General features: G+C 33.0%; 1 protein-coding gene across 1 annotated transcript in view; it reads left to right on the top strand.

Annotated features, from left to right (window-relative positions):
• The first annotated feature begins 8,568 nt into the window (after window positions 1-8,568).
• cd276 (CD276 molecule) overlaps window positions 8,569-16,838 on the top strand; it is a 149,601-nt gene continuing 141,331 nt past the window's right edge. Inside the window, exon 1 of the mRNA XM_073850732.1 lies at window positions 8,569-8,755. Coding sequence (XP_073706833.1) covers window positions 8,710-8,755 — 46 coding nt within the window. The 5' untranslated portion in view covers window positions 8,569-8,709. The remainder of the gene's footprint in view (window positions 8,756-16,838) is intronic.

Raw genomic sequence — 16,838 nt, 5'->3', positions numbered from 1 at the left:
AGTTTTTGTCCTTTAAGGTTTTCAGATCCTCCCCCAAACCCTTTAAAATCCCAGACTTAATGGTGCTGGTCTTTGTTTAAAGTGGCTGTGTGTCACTGCCTGAGGAGCCGCACCACACCCCTGCTGGACTCTGATGGTCTGCATGAGTCCGGATGAGTCTGGATCTGGACTTTACCTTCAGCATCTTACGTTCACACTAATGAGATTCCCAGATGATTCAGCATCTGATGATCTGGTGTAACATTACATCTGTAACACATTAGATCATGTCGGGAGCTTTTATTATAAGGGTCTAGACAAACTCTTAAACTTCAGAGACTGCATGAACCTGAGACCTCACATGAACACAAATTAAAAGTTAAACACCCTGAAGTCCGCCAGCACCTGAAACGAGCTCTCAACTTTTTTTTTTTTTTTTTTTACATTATTTATATATAAAATATATATATATATATATATATATATATATATATATATATATATATATATATATATATATAATAAATCAATAAAATAATTGTTTTTATCTTAATATACTTTAAACTATCATTTATTCCTGTAATGCAAAGCTGAATTGTCATCAGCTGCTAAGTGTCACATGATCAAAAATCATTCTAATATGCTGATTTATTATTAGAATTTAGAATTATTTTTATTTCAGGATTCTTTGATGAATAACAAGTTAAAAAGAACACCATTTATTCAAAATATAAATCTTTTCTAACAATGTAAATGCTATTACTTTTTATTAATTTAACACATCCTTGGTGAATAAAAGTATTTATTCCTTTCAAAAAAAAAAAAAGAATGAATAAAAATGTACTGACCCCAAACTTTTAAAAAGTAGTGTATAATGTTAATGTTATTATGAAAACTTTTCTATTTTAAATAAATGCTCTTCTTTTTAACCTTTTAAAAGTATCACAGGACCCCCCCAAAAATATGAAGCAGTACAACTGTTTTCAACATTGATAATAAATCAGCATATTAGAATGATTTCTGAATGATTCCGCTCAAAACTCAACTAACAAACTTTTGAGCGGCTCTGTATATATATATATATATATATATATATATATATATATGTATGTGTTCAGGAAAAACTGTATCATGTGTTCATCTTGAATTAAGACTGGATTTCCCCTCTCAGATTTGTGTTTTAGAGCTGTGTTTTACAGTTATCACAGTTGGATATTATACATTTAGTGCCTGCTGGCTAAACAGTGGCCTGTTATAACTGAGGTGAGTCGGCTAACAATACAGGTGATTGTTTGAGAATAGGGAAACTTGCGGTGAAGATAAATGTGCTTGTTTAAACTTGAGCCTCAATGCCAAACACCTGAATAGATGCTGCAGGAATTAATGTATTATACAGCATTTAAGACTTAATGAGCCATGGCTTGGGTAGAAAATTACTGTAGTTTTTTTTACAGAAAGTATTGAACTTTCAAGCAAAAAAGCCAGTGATTTATTTATTTATTTATTTTTTACTGTAGTGTTGGTCATACATTATGCTTACATGCATATTCTGTTTGTTTGACTCATACTGTAAACTCAGCAGGTTGAGCTGAAATGTGTGAAGCCGTAGTGAAATTTAAAGGAACAGTTCATGCAAAAAGGAAAATATGCAAAAAATGTCTTAACCTCAGGCCATCCAAGATGTAGATGAGTTTGTTTCTTCATCAGATTTGGAGAAATGTAGCAGTCCTTCACTTGCTCACCAATGGATACTCTGCAGTAAATGGGTGCCGTCAGAATGAGAGTCCAAACAGCTGTGAAAAAACATCACAATAGTCCACAAGTAATCCACACAACTCTATAGTCTATCAGGAAGCATTATTATTTTAGCCGGAAAAAGTTTGAAGTTAAAAACATATATATTTTTTTACGCCGATTTGTTTCTTACAAACTGACAAAGTGATCTAGGCCAACAAAAACTGAAAAGAAGTCCGAGGCTTTCTTTTTTGAGGTTATACTTTTTGTATTGGATTCTTTTTCTGAATATAAAGGCAATATATATTTTTAATGAATACAACTACTGCAAGTTTGGGGTTGATAAGATTTTTAATGTTTCTGAGTCTCTTCTACTCACCGAGGGTGCATTTATTGGATCAAAAATACAGGAAAAACAGTGAAATATGTTTACAAATTAAAATAGCTGTTTTTAATACAAATGTATTGTAAAATGTAATTTATTCCTGTGATCAAATCAGAATTTTCAGCATCATTCATTCGGTCTTCAGTGTCACATGACACTACAACAGCGGTTTAGTGCCATGTTAAAAAAAGAAAAATCTACGAGAGTAAAGTTGTAATATTTTGAGAATAAATTTAAAATTATGATAATAAAGTCCAAGTGTTTAGATAATAAAGTCAAAAACATGTTTGTGGATTACTTTTGGATTATTGTGATGTTTTTATCAGCTGTTTGGACTCTCATGCTGACGGCACCCATTCACTGCACACTGGTGAGCAAGTGATGTACAGTAATGCTACATTTCTCCAAATCTGATGAAGAAACAAACTCAACTACATCTGAAACCTGAGGGTCAGCACATTTGTGGCAGATTTTCATTTTTGCCTGAACTATTCCTTTATATCTAGATGAAAGTTTTCAACAACACTGCGTTGAAAGTCACTGACAAAGTGATCTAGGCCAACAAAAGCAGTCTGAGTGTTTCTGAGAATCCAGAAGGAAGGAATGAGTGAGGGAAAATGCTGTTAGATCTTGGACTATTTGAAGTTCACGGAGACAGTTTCTGTGATCTATAAAGTGTGGAGTTTAATCATACTGTGCTTTTATGGATGTGGGAAGAATTACAAAGTTGTTCAAGCCTGAATAGTTATTTTGAACTTTGTCTCAGAAGACTGTTGATTTGGTCCCAGTTTCTGAAGAGAGTAGCAGTGCTTTCTGACCACATATTTTGTGCTGTGTGTAGGGGTTTGGCCACAGAAAGTGGTTTGATTATGACTAAAGCATAGTGCAGGGGTGACACTGTCTCATATTACTCACTGCTGACCTACTGGAAAGAGTGTAGTCAGAGCTCACAGAAGCCTGACCTGTTTATTGAGTGCCCACTCGCTAGTGCTGCTTCCTGCTCTTTATACTGTTTAGGTTACCATGAAATTGTGTAATTGCAGTGCTTATGTTTAGAACTTGATCATGTTTCTCTAACAACACAAAGATAGGGTGGAGATCTGAGTGAGCGGATCAGAAAGTCAGCTAGTAATGCAGCTGTTTGTGTCTATCAGGGTGGGAAAGACCACATGAAATCAAAACTTGTGACTCTGGTTGCTTTAGCTATATGCTATGAGGTTTTACTTTTTTGTATTGGACTCTTTTTCTAAATATAAAGGCAAATATATATTTTCATGAATAAAATTACTGCAAGTTTGGGGTCGAGATTTTTAATGTTTCAGAGTCTCTTCTACTCACCAAGGGTGCATTTATTGGATCAAAAATACAGGAAAAACAGTGAAATATTACTAAGACCAAATCTGTTCACAACAAATAATGAATGGGAGACATTAAATATCACTTCCAATCATTTACTGTATTGTATTATACTGTGAATGTTTTTGTTTTTAATTAAGTACATGTGAGGAATGAAAGATTGGATGCCACTGCCGTTTTTGCGGAGTAGGTGGTGGAATTTCCACAAAGAAAACAGCATAATTTAATGAAACGAATGTCTCATTGTATTCGGAAAGATGATTAATTTACATGAATACAGTGATCTGTTCCACCACAGAGTGAAAAACACATTATTGCAAGACACAGTGTTTGTATTTTGCTATAAACCTGACAGATTTTAAAAGCTGAGTCTTTGTTTTATATTAAAAGTACCAAAAGCACAGCTTATTGCTATCATTGGGTTGTTGGTGTACTACAAATAGGCCTAATGAATGGAATCGAAGATGTGAAATATTATTTCCAAGCATACTGTCCCTGCAAGTATAACACATGGTATGATTTCTGCTGATAATCCCATCTATTCAAATAAATATGGCAACTTCTCCCAGTGCTCCCAATCCGGGCCTTTTGCATGCGCAGGGTTTACTCTCAAAATATTATAACTTTAATTACTACGATTTTATTCTCGTATTTTCGGCTTTATTCTCAAAACATTTTGACCTTATTCTTGTCATTTCAACTTTTTTCTCATAATTTCGACTTTATTCTCAAAAACATTTCAACTTAATTCTTAAAAAATGTCGACTTTATTCTTGAAATTTCTACTTCATTCTCAAAACATTTTGACTTTATTCTTGAAATTTTGGCTTTATACTCGGAACATTTTGACCTTATTTTCGTAATTTCGACTTTATTCTCGAAACATTTTGACTTTATTCTTGAAATTTCAACATTATTCTTGATATTTTGACTTTATTCTCAAAATATTCACTTTATTCTCTAAATTTCAACTATTTCTCAAAACATTTAGACTTTATTCTTTAATTTCGACTTTATTCTTGAAACATTTTGACTTTATTTTTGAGACACTTTGACTTTATTCTCGAAACATATTGACTTTGTTCTCAAAATGTTGACTTTATTCTGGAAATTTCAACTTTATTTTCAAAACATTCTCGAGACACTTCGATTTCATTCTCGTAATTTCGACTTGATTCTCAAAACATTTTGACTTTACTCTTGAAACATTTCAACTTTATTCTTGTAATTACGACTTTATTCATGAAACATTTTTACTTTATTCTCGAAATTTCGACTTTGTTCTCAAAATGTTTTGACTTTATTCTCAAGACACTTTGACTTTATTCTGGTAATTCTGAATTTATTATTGAAACATTTAGACCGTATTCTCAAAACATTCAGAGTTTATTATCGAGACACTTTGATTTTATTCATGTAATTTCGACTTTATTCTCAAAACTTTTAGACTTTGTTCTCGAAACATTTTGACTTTATTTTCCAGACACTTCAACTTTATTCTCGTAACTGTGACTTTACTCTTGAAATATTACGACTTTAGTCTCGTAATCTACTTTTAGTAATTATTTTTTAATGTGGCACTAAAACGCTGTCATAGAAAACAGTTGTGCTGTCGAATATTTTTGTGGAAACCAATTAATTTTTTTAAGATTCACAAATGAATGGAAACCTCAGAAGTAACATTTCTTTACTGGCACTTTTAATCAGTTTAATGCATCCTCAATAAATATAAATATTAATTTCCTTTAAAAAAATCTTACTGACCCCAAATCTTTTAATTGTAGTGTATGTACAGTACGATTAAAAAAACAGGACAAACCCACCCAGACGTCCTGTTGCAGAAAGAAATGTGTCATCACGGAAAAGAAAACAACACATTTCATATGGTCTTTAAGAGGTTTGACATCATTTTTTCCAGAGAATAAAAAAAGACAAAAAAGAGGAAATGAGAAAAGGATGTAGAAGTTGTGACTAGGCTTAACAGGATGCACCAGCTTGTAAAAATGGATATAGAAACATCCTGGTCAGCAACAAAGTGACCGAGCCATGCATTACAGTAGTAAATAAAGTAAATACTATTGCATTTCAGTAAATGTGAATGTTGGCCCATATTTACTTAGCTAAATGTAGCAGACACATAACAGACTCTAGTAAAAAGTAATTTTTGTAGAGCTGAATTCACTACATTGTTGTTCCAGGTGTAAACAGAATCCATGAAACACTCCGGAACTAATAATTATAAACATGGCATCTCACAGCTATAAACTGGAAACATGGCTGCCATTATTTTAACTTCAGGTCAGCAATTTTTAGCTAAAGTAATATTAGTACCTGGAAATATAATTGTAGTATGCATCTGTTGCTCAGTTAGAGAGTGAATTTAACTGTGGAATGCAGTTTAATAAGTAACCAAAATCATTCATGTAGAACAAATCCTGTTTAAATCATTCATAAAGTCTTCTTTACATAAATTGTCGTATCGAATCAAACGACAAATTACATATGTTGTATGAACTATTCATTCCACTCATGTTTCATGAATGAGGCCCAGTGTGTTGAGAACGAGATTAAGCACTCAGAAAGAGTCACAATTGACTGAAGAAAGTTCAGTGGAGACGTTGAGCGCAGAACTATCCTCTCTAGGGTTCGCTGGGCTGTGTGAGTATTTCTCTGTAGATTTATTGAGCTTGGCAGAGGATAGTCCTTGAGGATAGTGCGTGTTCGTCCTTCTTTTTTTTTTATATTCAGATCTGTGCTTCTGCACACAGAGTGGGTATCAGGAGACGGCGACAGCTCTGTCTCGCCCAGAGCAAATGAAAATTCTCAGTGTGTAAGCGAGGTGCTCCGTGCCGTTCCCTGTCAAATGTCAAACTCCCTTTAATAGTCAGGTTAACAGTCAGATAAGTTGTAACTGTGCAATACACATGCACACTTCATGGGTGCATCCATGAACAATGTGCATGTGCTGCATTAAAAAAAAAAAAAAAAAGTAATATTTTATATTCTTATACACTACCAGTCAAAAGTTTTTGAACAGAAGTCTCTTCTGCTCACCAACTCTGCTTTTATTTGATCCAAAGTACAGCAAAAACAGTAAAAGGTTGAAATATTTTAACTATTTAAAATAATTTTCTATTTCAATATACAGAATTTTAAATATAATTTATTCCTGTGATCAAAGCTAAATTTTCAGCATCATTACTCCAGTCTTCAGTGTCACATGATCCTTCAAAAATTCTAATATGCTTGTTGTTTAAGAAACATTTATTATTATTTCTATTATTATTATTATTATTATTATCAATATTTTAAACAGTTGAATATATTTTTTTAGGATTCTTTGACGAATAGAAAGATTTAAAGATCAGCATTTATCTGAAATAAAAAGCTTTTGCAACATTATACACTATACCAGGGGTTTTCAAACCTGTCCTGGAGCCTCCCCTGCCCTGCACATTTTGCTTGTCTCTCTCATCTAATACACCTGATTCAAATCATCAGCTCATTAGTAGAGACTGCAAGACCTGAATTGGGTGTGCCTAATAAGGGAGACATACAAAATGTGCAGGGCAGGGGAGGCTCCAGGACAGGTTTGAAAACCCCTGCACTATACCATTCAAAAGCTATATTTATTAATTTAGTATGATTTTTTTAAATTATGAAAATCAATACTTTTATTTAGCAAGGATGCTTTAAATAGATCGAAAGTGATGATAAAGATATTTATAAAGTCACACACTATTTCTATTTCAGATAAATGCTGTTCTTCTGAACTTTCTATTTTTCAAAGAAACCTGAAAAAAATCTACTCAGCTGTTTTCAACATAATAATAATAATAATAGTAATAATAATAATAATAATAATAATAATAATAAATCTTTTTTTGAGCAGCAAATCAGAATATTAGAAAATTTTTGAAGGATCATGTGACTGGAGTAATCATGCTAAAATTTATTATGAATAATAAATTGACATTTTAGAATAAATTACATTTTAAAATATATTCAAATAGAAAACAGTTATTTTAAATAGTTAAAATATGTTTAAATTTGACTGTTTTTGCTGTAATTTAAATCAAATAAATGCAGGCTTGGTGAGCAGAGTTTTTTTTTTTAACGTACTGTTCAAAAACTTTTGACTGGTAGTGTATCTTATGTATATATATCTAACCTTACCTTTGATTTGCACAATCTTGTTCGTTCATATTATTAAGAATATAGCATAAAATTAAAAGGAATTTAAATCAAGTCAGAGGCAAATAGTGTAAATAATAATATGTGCAATTTACATGCATTTACATTATCTAAGTGTCAATAGCAAATAGCTAAATCAACGGCTACCAAATTGTATTACTGCAAATTAATATTAGTGTAAATTAGCCAATATAATTAAACATACACAAATGGAAATGTAAGATTAAATATGGAAAAAAAAAAGAAAGAAAAAGGAATATTTAAATATAACAATACATACATGTGGGAGTAAATACATACATAAATAAGTAAATAATACAAAACAGTTATGTTAATACAAAATAATAATACAAAATAAGTAAAGTGTGTTAAACGGAAAAAAGTTAAAACAATAAAAATAAACAGAAAATAATGAATAAAGGGAAATGTATGGAAAAATAAATTCAGGACTAAATTTAATAAAAAATAAAATGCATGTTTTCTTTCATTAATTAATTAATTATTTAATTTATTTATTTAACTTTAGCAATTTATAAGTATTTGCGTTGTACGACTATAAACTGAATTTTACACAGTCAAACAAGTGTGAAATGAACTGTTTACATTCATATACTTTAATGAAGTTTGTGGCCTAAATCAGTATTTGAGTCCTTTAGCAGTCTGTTTTGATTCCACAGTTGCTGTGGTACGTTTGTGTGTCACCATACTGGAAAGGTCACGATCCAGCCATAAATCATAAAATATTGACCATGGTGAATTTGTCAGCACATTTGGAGGAGCCAAACATGGCGTGTGTATTTTATACCAATGGTTTAACAGAAGAGAAGCTTTTACCTCACTCTGTGTTTCTTCAGTCTTTTTCTCTTTCAGTCACTCAGCTCCAGGTTAATCAGTCTCTCTCTGTTTTTTCCCGCAGTGCTGTGATTGAAGGAGCTGCCCCGCTGTTACACACACACACACACACTCATCGTGGGATCTCTCACTCTCTCACACACACACACACACACACACACACACACACACACACACACACACACACACACGCTCGTCTCAGCTTCAGTATGCTGGCCCTCCTGTTGTGTGCTCTGCTGGCTCTTCACACTGACGGTGGGTGATCTTCTGCTCTCTACATGCTGATTAGTCAAAGATCACAACCTGTAAATCTGAACCACATGATGAAGATCAGGCCACAACAAACAAACAAGCAAAGATAGAAATTGATAAACAGGCCAGTCATTTCAGCTAAGAACATGTGTGTTTTATGTATTTTTTTAATTAATTAATGGAGAAGTTCACTTCCAAAATTCACCAAAGATTTACAGATAATTTACTTACCCTTTCATCATCCGAGATGTTCATGTCTTTCTTTCTTCAGTTGTAAAGAAATTGTTTTTGTTTTTTTTTGAAGAAAACATTTCAGGATTTTTTTCCATATAGTGAACCTCAACGGTGCCCACGAGTTTGAACTTCTAAAATGCAGTTTAAATGCAACTTCAAAAGGCTCTAAACAATCCCGGCCGAGGAAGAAGGGTCTTACCTAGTGAAACGATCAGTTGTTTAAAAAAAAAAAAAAAAATACAATTTACAGTGCCCTCCACTAATATTGGCACCCTTGGTAAATATGAGCAAAGGTGGCTGTGAAAATAAATCAGCATCATTTATCCTTTAGATCTTTTATTTAAAAAAAATAAAAAAAAATTCTAACCTTTTATTGAAGTAAAACAATGGAAACTTCTCATTATGAAATAAATGTTTTTATCTAGTTCGGGTTGGCCACAATTATTGGCACCCAATTATTTCAGTGTCCCTTTCCCCAAAATAACAGTTCTGAGTTTTCTCTAACAATTTCTAATGTTTTTGGAGAACACCTGACCAGAGATCAAGTCAAGTCAACTTTATTTATATAGCTCTTTTAACAATACAGATTGTGCACAGTATTTAAACAGCAAAACAGAGTTTCTCTCCAGATCCTTCATATTCCCAGCTTCATGTTGGTGCTTCTTTTCTTCAGTTTCTACAGTTTTCAGGTCAGGGAACTGGGGTGGCACGGCACAAGCTTCATTCTGTGCTGAGTGACACATTTTTGTGTTAATTTTGATGGTTTTTTTTTGGATCACTGTCCTGATGGAAGATCCAACCACAGCCCATATAAGATTTCTAACAGAGGCAAGTCAGGTTTAGTTTTTTTATCCATTGGTATTTGACAGAATCCATTATGCTATGTTTCTGAACAAGATGTTCAGGACCTCCGGCAGAAAAATAGGCCCACAACAGTAAAGATCCAGCAGTATTTTTAACCGTGGACATGGGGTACTTTTTATCCCTGTTTGCACCAAACCCATCTGGTGGGTTTGTTGCCAAAAAGCTAATTTTTAGTTTCATCTGACCATAGAAGCCAGTCCTGTTTGAAGTTCCAGTCATGTCAGACAATTGAATATACTGGAGTTTGTTTTTGAGTGAGCGAGGAAGATTTTTCTTGAAACCCTCTTGAATAACATGTGGTGATGTAGGGGCTGTTTGATATTTTTATTTTAGACTTTCTGACCCCAAGACTTAACTAATCTCTGCAATTCTCCAGCTGTGAGTCTTTAGCCCCTCAAAGTCTTCTCCTCACTGTGTATTGAGATGATATAGACACATGTCCTCTTCCAGGCATTTGTAACATCTTTAGTTGATTGGAAATTCTTAATTATTGCCCTAATGGTGGAAATGGGGATTTTCAATGCGTTAGCTCTTTTCTTACAGCCACTTTTAATTTTGTGAAGCTCAACAAACTTGTTCTGCACATCAGAACTACATTCTTTGGTTTTACTCCTTGTGTTGGATGATTAATGGAATTTGGCCTTTGTGTTCCTCAAACTCCCATCTCATTTTCTCCTCTAACTTCAAAATCATCCTACATTCCTGTTTTACCTTTTTTTTGTAAAGGGTGTCTGTTTTTTTTTTTTGCTCATTCACTTTGTAAACACTGGGTCGGTACTTCTGAAGCAATGTAGGACGATTTTGAAGTTGGAGGAGAAAATGAGATGGGAGTTTTTCGACATACCCTAACTTGTCTTGAACGAGAATACACACAGAGCTAGACAAGCCAAGCATTTGAGGTTAAAAAATATATAAATTGTCAATTATTTTAGAAAATAGCCGATAGTTTATCTCGATAAAACCCTTCTTTTAAAAGCATTTTGGAAGTTCAAACTCACGAGCACCATAGAAGTCCACTATATGGAGAGAAATCTTGAAATGTTTTCCTCAGAAAACATAATTTCTTTATGACTAAAGAAAGAAAGACATGAACGTCTTGGACGACAAGGGGGCGAGTAAATTATTTTTGTTCTGGAAGTGAACTACTCCTTTAATACTTTTATTCATCAAGGATGCTTTAAATTGATCAAAAGTTTAACGTTAAAATAGATGTATCACAGTTTCCTCAAAAAAATTCGGCAGCTCAACTGTTTTCAACATTGTAATAATCAGAAATGTTTCTTGAGCAGCAAATCAACATATTGGAATTCTGAAAATTCAGCTTTGATTACAGCAATAAATTACATTTTAACATATATTCAAATAGAAAATAGCTTTTTTAAATCTTAATAATATATCATAATAATTTAACTGTATTTCTAATCAAATTTTTGAACAGTAGTGTGTCTTCATGAATTATTGTTATTATTATTATTATTTATAAAAAATATATTTTTATGATATATTTTCATTTTTAATTGATTTATTTTATTAATTATGTGTGGTTTAATTGTCCAAATACTTAAATATAAATATAATATAGAAAATAGTTATTTTAAATCTTAATAATAATTCACAATATTACTGTTTTAACTGTATTTCTAATCTAAAAAATGCAGCGTAGGTGAGCAAAAAAAAAAAAAACTTACAGACACCAATTTTTACACACAGTAGTGTGTCTTCATAAAATAATACAAATAACAATCATCATTAATTATCATCATCAATATTATAATCATTAATTATTATTCATAAAAATGGAATTTATTTTATGTTTTAATTTTATTTCAGAGTGATTTTATTAAATTATAAACTACTACAGCTGTGCAGTTTCATTAGGTCACATGCATCTAAATTCATGCATGACATTGACATGTTCTGAAATATCAAAGTATTCACAGACAAAAAGCATGAATGTATCTGTGAAATTTGGTTTTATAGACACCCAGCGTGAAGAACGATTTGATCCTTCCCCATTAAAAGTCCATCAGAGGCTTATTGCATATCCTTAGTTAAATTTGCATAATGCATAAAGGGATTCTTGTGTGAATATGATAAAATTGAATCCAAAATGAGCTCTTTAATTGATTAATACCTGCAGGTAAAAACTTTAAAACTGTCTCTCTAGACATTATACAAACGCAAAGACTATTTACAACTCTGTAAAACGGTGAAGGTCAGAAATGTGCAGAGGAAAGTGGAAAAAAAAAAAATCAAATCTGTGATTGTAAGGTTATTCCTTAAGAGCGAGGAAGACAGAAGAAAGGTTTTCCCCTCTGACTCAGATGTTCTAAAACTATTTTCCTGTTTGGTCTTGTGTTCACGTATGTCTGCGGATAAAACCCAGCGCTCGGGTGTGGCTTGTTCAACTTAAACCACAGTTATGACTCTGTTTCATAGCTCTCAGTTTGTTACAAAAGTATGCTGAAACTTTGAGTGTTATTGCCGAGAGGGTCCTCAAAATACGAAAGGAGTGTCTAAAATACAATCTCAGAAGTTTCTCAACTTTTACCTCTCAACAGAAGGGCATAACTCAATATACAAGACATGAATTGGCTCCTAGGATGCATGAGCTCATATGCTTTTATATTGTCATTCCCAGTTTCTCCATTTTTCTGTATTTTTGCCACATATATGGTACACTAGTTACAGCTCAGGGCCTGCAGTTGGACGATTGCTAATGTAGTGTAGAGTCCTGAGCAAACCTAGACAGGGTTTTCCGCCTTTTGATGATTTTGGGGGGAAATTTGTGAATTGTAGCATAAAATGTGTTATATGGAAGTTCTAAACTTTTACTGGGGATGTGGGGCATGTCGAACTCAGTACAAGTATTGCATTATAAATTGGTTTGATAGGATTCTTGAAGAAATAGCTCACACAAAAGTAAAAATGTGCTGAAAACGTGCTCACTCGCAGACAATCCAAGATGTAGATGAGTTTGTTTCTTCATCAGATTTGGAGAAATGTAGCATTGCATCACTTGCTCACCAATGGATCATTTGTAGTGAATAGGTGCCATCGGAATAAAAGTGTAAACAGCTAGTTTATTTATGATAAAACTAATGATGGATTGCATTGGGAAGGGTACTTCTTCAGTTTGGGGATAATTGCATTGATTGTTTTTGTGCATATTTGTTAGCGTCTTCTTTTTTGAAACCTCAACAAACTGAGAAGCAGATCAGAAGGCGATGAATGCTCACAGCAGGTCTTCTGCGGGGGCTGATGTTCAGTGTAAACGCCTCCTATAGGCCCGCAGAGACACTCCAAATGTGATGCTTATTAAAACAGAGCGTATTACCCAGTACCATATCAGCACATTTCACATGCACTCTTTTGGGAATCAAGACCAGACCTGATGTACACAACGTGCCGAGACTGCAGTTCCACACTAAGAACGACTGTGTTTCCCGTCTCTCTCATGAGGCCTACTTTCCTGCAGAGTCAGCTCTAACCCTAATCAAACACACCTGAGCATGCTAATCAATAGGTGAGTTTAACTTGAACATCAAAATACTGCAAGAACTATCCGCTTGTTAAGTCTGACGCAGTGTTGTTTTTGACAACCATCTTAGATTTAGTCTTAGTCTTGGTCTTTTGGACTAAAATGCTTATTAGTTTTAGTCAAATTTTAGTCACTTCTATATGTGATAGTGTTAGTCAAATTTTAGTCGACGAAAAGTCAAAAAGGTTTTAGTCTAGTTTTAGTCGACGAAAAGTCAAAAAGGTTTTAGTCTAGTTTTAGTCAAAAAAGGGGAAAAAGTAGTCTTTTAACAAATTAATGTAGGTCAGTAAGTATTTTGCTGTTGGGTAGTGTCACTTGTAAGTTCTGAAAATAGCAGATCTATAGTTCAACACAATGTGAGCTTCCGGATCGACTATTTTCACCAATAATTACAATAATGAACCCAGCCGGCATTTCAACGTTGATTCACCATTGAAACAACGTCAGGTACCATGGTTGGATCAACGGTGAAAAACCTTTCGGATTTGCAAAAATTTTCAACGTTGATATTGTGACGTCTTTTCAACGTGGAAATAGCAACGTTGATTCACCGTTGAAATCGCGACTTTGTTTCACCCTCTTACCTTTCGGGTTATGGTCATCTGTCGACGTTGAATCAACGGTGAAAAACCTTTCGGATTTGCAAAAAAATTCAACGTTGATATTATGACGTTGATTCACCGTTGAAATCGCGACTTTGTTTCAACGTCTTACATTCTTTTCAACAACGGTGAATACACAACTGTACGTTTAATTACAACCAGCTTGCATTTAGATCAACACCGTACGTACATATTAGTTAAAAATCAAATGACTAGAAGCATGGGTTGACTGTCAACTTCAATATGATCAATATTATAAAACTGGTTTTATTTTGGAAACATACATGAATAAATCAAAATAAAAACCTGTCAAAAACATTTTACAAAAACAATACAAATACATTAATTATGCTCACATATTATTGTAGGTGGCCCAGTTTGTGATGAATACAAAGTAATCAGACTTTAGACATTATACATTACCAGTCAGAAGTTTTCTCACAGTAAAATTTACATTTTTAAAGTCTCTTCTGCTCACCAATTCAAAGTACAGAAAAAATTAATACAATATATTTGTACTATTTAAAATGTTTTTTTATTTTTTATTTGAACATATTTGAAAATGTAATTTAATCATGTGATGTCAAAGCAGAATTTTTATCATCATTACTCATGATCCAGTCACATGAACTGAAAATTAAACAATTGATCTGATATAGAAATCTATTGTAATATTATGTCTTTATCCTCAATTTTGAGCAATGTAAAGCATCCTTGCTAAATAAAAGTTTTGGAAAGGATGTTTTTTTGTTTACAAATGCTTTTTATTTCAAGTAAATGCTCATCTTTGGATCTTACCATTCATCAAAGAATCCTGAGAAGAAAAAAAAAGACATAATCTACTGCTTATTGATAATAATGTTTCTTGAATAGCATATTAGAATGATGAGATCATGTGACACTGATGGAGTAATGATGCTGAGAATTTAGCTTTGATCACAGGAATAAATTACATTTTAAAATACTTGAAATGATATTAAATATTCTTTTAAATAATACTAATATTATTAAGCAGAAGGAATTTATTTAATAAAAAAATATTTAAAAAAAACATACTGTTCAAAAACTTTTGACTCGTAGTGTATTTTTTTCAGATACTGAAAATATAAATAAACAGACAAATGTCAGGGTATGTTTAAATCCCTAGACCCCAGAAGGTTAAAGACTCAAAAAGTTTTTGTACAAAAGCATGCATATTTTGCACTGCACGTGCAAGGGAAACCTTTTTTGACTAAACCACTTGATCTCTTATTTTGGTGGTTAACTAGTTCTGTGAAAACAGGTTTACAGATGTGTAACAGGTTTACATTTGTGCAGTGGAAATGGGTAGAAGACTTTGAGAATGGAACCTGCAACAGAAACCATGTCGGTGGTGAAGGGATATAAAAGCAGTCGCATTAAAATTCTTTACGCAGGAAATACCCTAAATGAAATGTATTTATTATTTTAAGCCAAAATGTTTCTTCAAATTCTGATAAAAACAACAGCCTTGTGCATTTAGCATGGTTGTGCTTCGGGTGATCCCTGAAAGAGTCCCAGCTCTGTTTCCTTTCTGATGCTGTCCCCTCCTCTCCCACTTTTGTGCTTTCTGTACTGTCCTGCATAAACAAAAAACACCAAAAATAAAATTTCATAAAATAACAACCTTGACACTGTTGAATATCTTAAGTTAACTGAAAACAGTTGATACGAAACAGATCTTGTACAATATTTTTACTTTACAGTCCAATAACAGTGGAGTTGGAAACTAAGTGCACAACACTTCATTAAACACATTTTGATGTATTCAGATTAAAGTTTAAAACAACATGGCTTAAATCACAATTCTAACTAAACAGTGTATATAGTGAAACAAGTAAAATCATATTGAGTACATTTATATTAAATAAACCCATAACAAAAGATCAATGAATCTCTACCAGAAATGACAGTGCAAAGGTGAACAATTCCTTACCAAACTGCCAATAAACTGGATCCTTAATGACTCTACAAGGGTAAAGAATAAATAGTTTACTGATATTTTCTTAAAAAGCTGTTTTTAGTTTCATACCATTCCTTTAAACAATCTTAATTCATTTAAATTATAAAGACATTTGCCGTTATATGATATAACGTTACAGAAAAGAAACAAAGTATGTCATCTTTAGGACTGTTATTATAGGATTAAAATGTAAACACACCTGCAGTAATGCGTGGCATTTATATCGAAAAATGTGAATGTCTAAAAGACAGACATTAACAAATACTAGCAACACACAACAGCAGATATATCTACGACCAGATGAGCTAATAATTTGCTAGCGCGCTAAATGCGATTAGCGTCTAACTTTTGCCGTCTGTAATTATAAAGCAGAACACACAAAAACACACTCAAGTATTTAACTTCTGCAGGTTACATGTCCTTTACCAATTTGTAAACTCTTGTACTATTTTTGAAAGGTAATAATAAATACTTATTGTCTTACCTGATTTAGCCAGTGCTGTATGTTTTCAGGGTCTCGCAAATCACGTATATTTCCTCTGTGTTGCCGGTTTTTGTTCTCTGTTGAGATCTCACAATTCAAATTCGCTCAGAATAAAAATTTAACAGGAAAATATAAAATAATTCGGGACCAACCGAATAATTTCGGTGAGCAGCAGCTCTCGCACAGTCTATGCAGCTTACAGCCTCACAAGAAAATGCAGTAACGGTCGAACTTTTTTAAATTATGAAGGCCCGCGCACTGCGCGCAGTTTCACCTGTCAGTTTCCTGAATGACAGCCAGATGAACCAATCATGATCAAAGCAGTAAGGCAAAACAACCAATAGGAATTGTTTCAGCATGTGGTGAATACAAAATGTATT

The sequence above is a fragment of the Garra rufa genome, chromosome 11, assembly GCF_049309525.1.
Source record: "Garra rufa chromosome 11, GarRuf1.0, whole genome shotgun sequence".
Classification (NCBI taxonomy): Eukaryota; Metazoa; Chordata; class Actinopteri; order Cypriniformes; family Cyprinidae; genus Garra; species Garra rufa.
The sequence above is the reverse complement of the archived record's forward strand: the minus strand, read 5'-3'. Positions and strand labels throughout refer to the sequence as shown.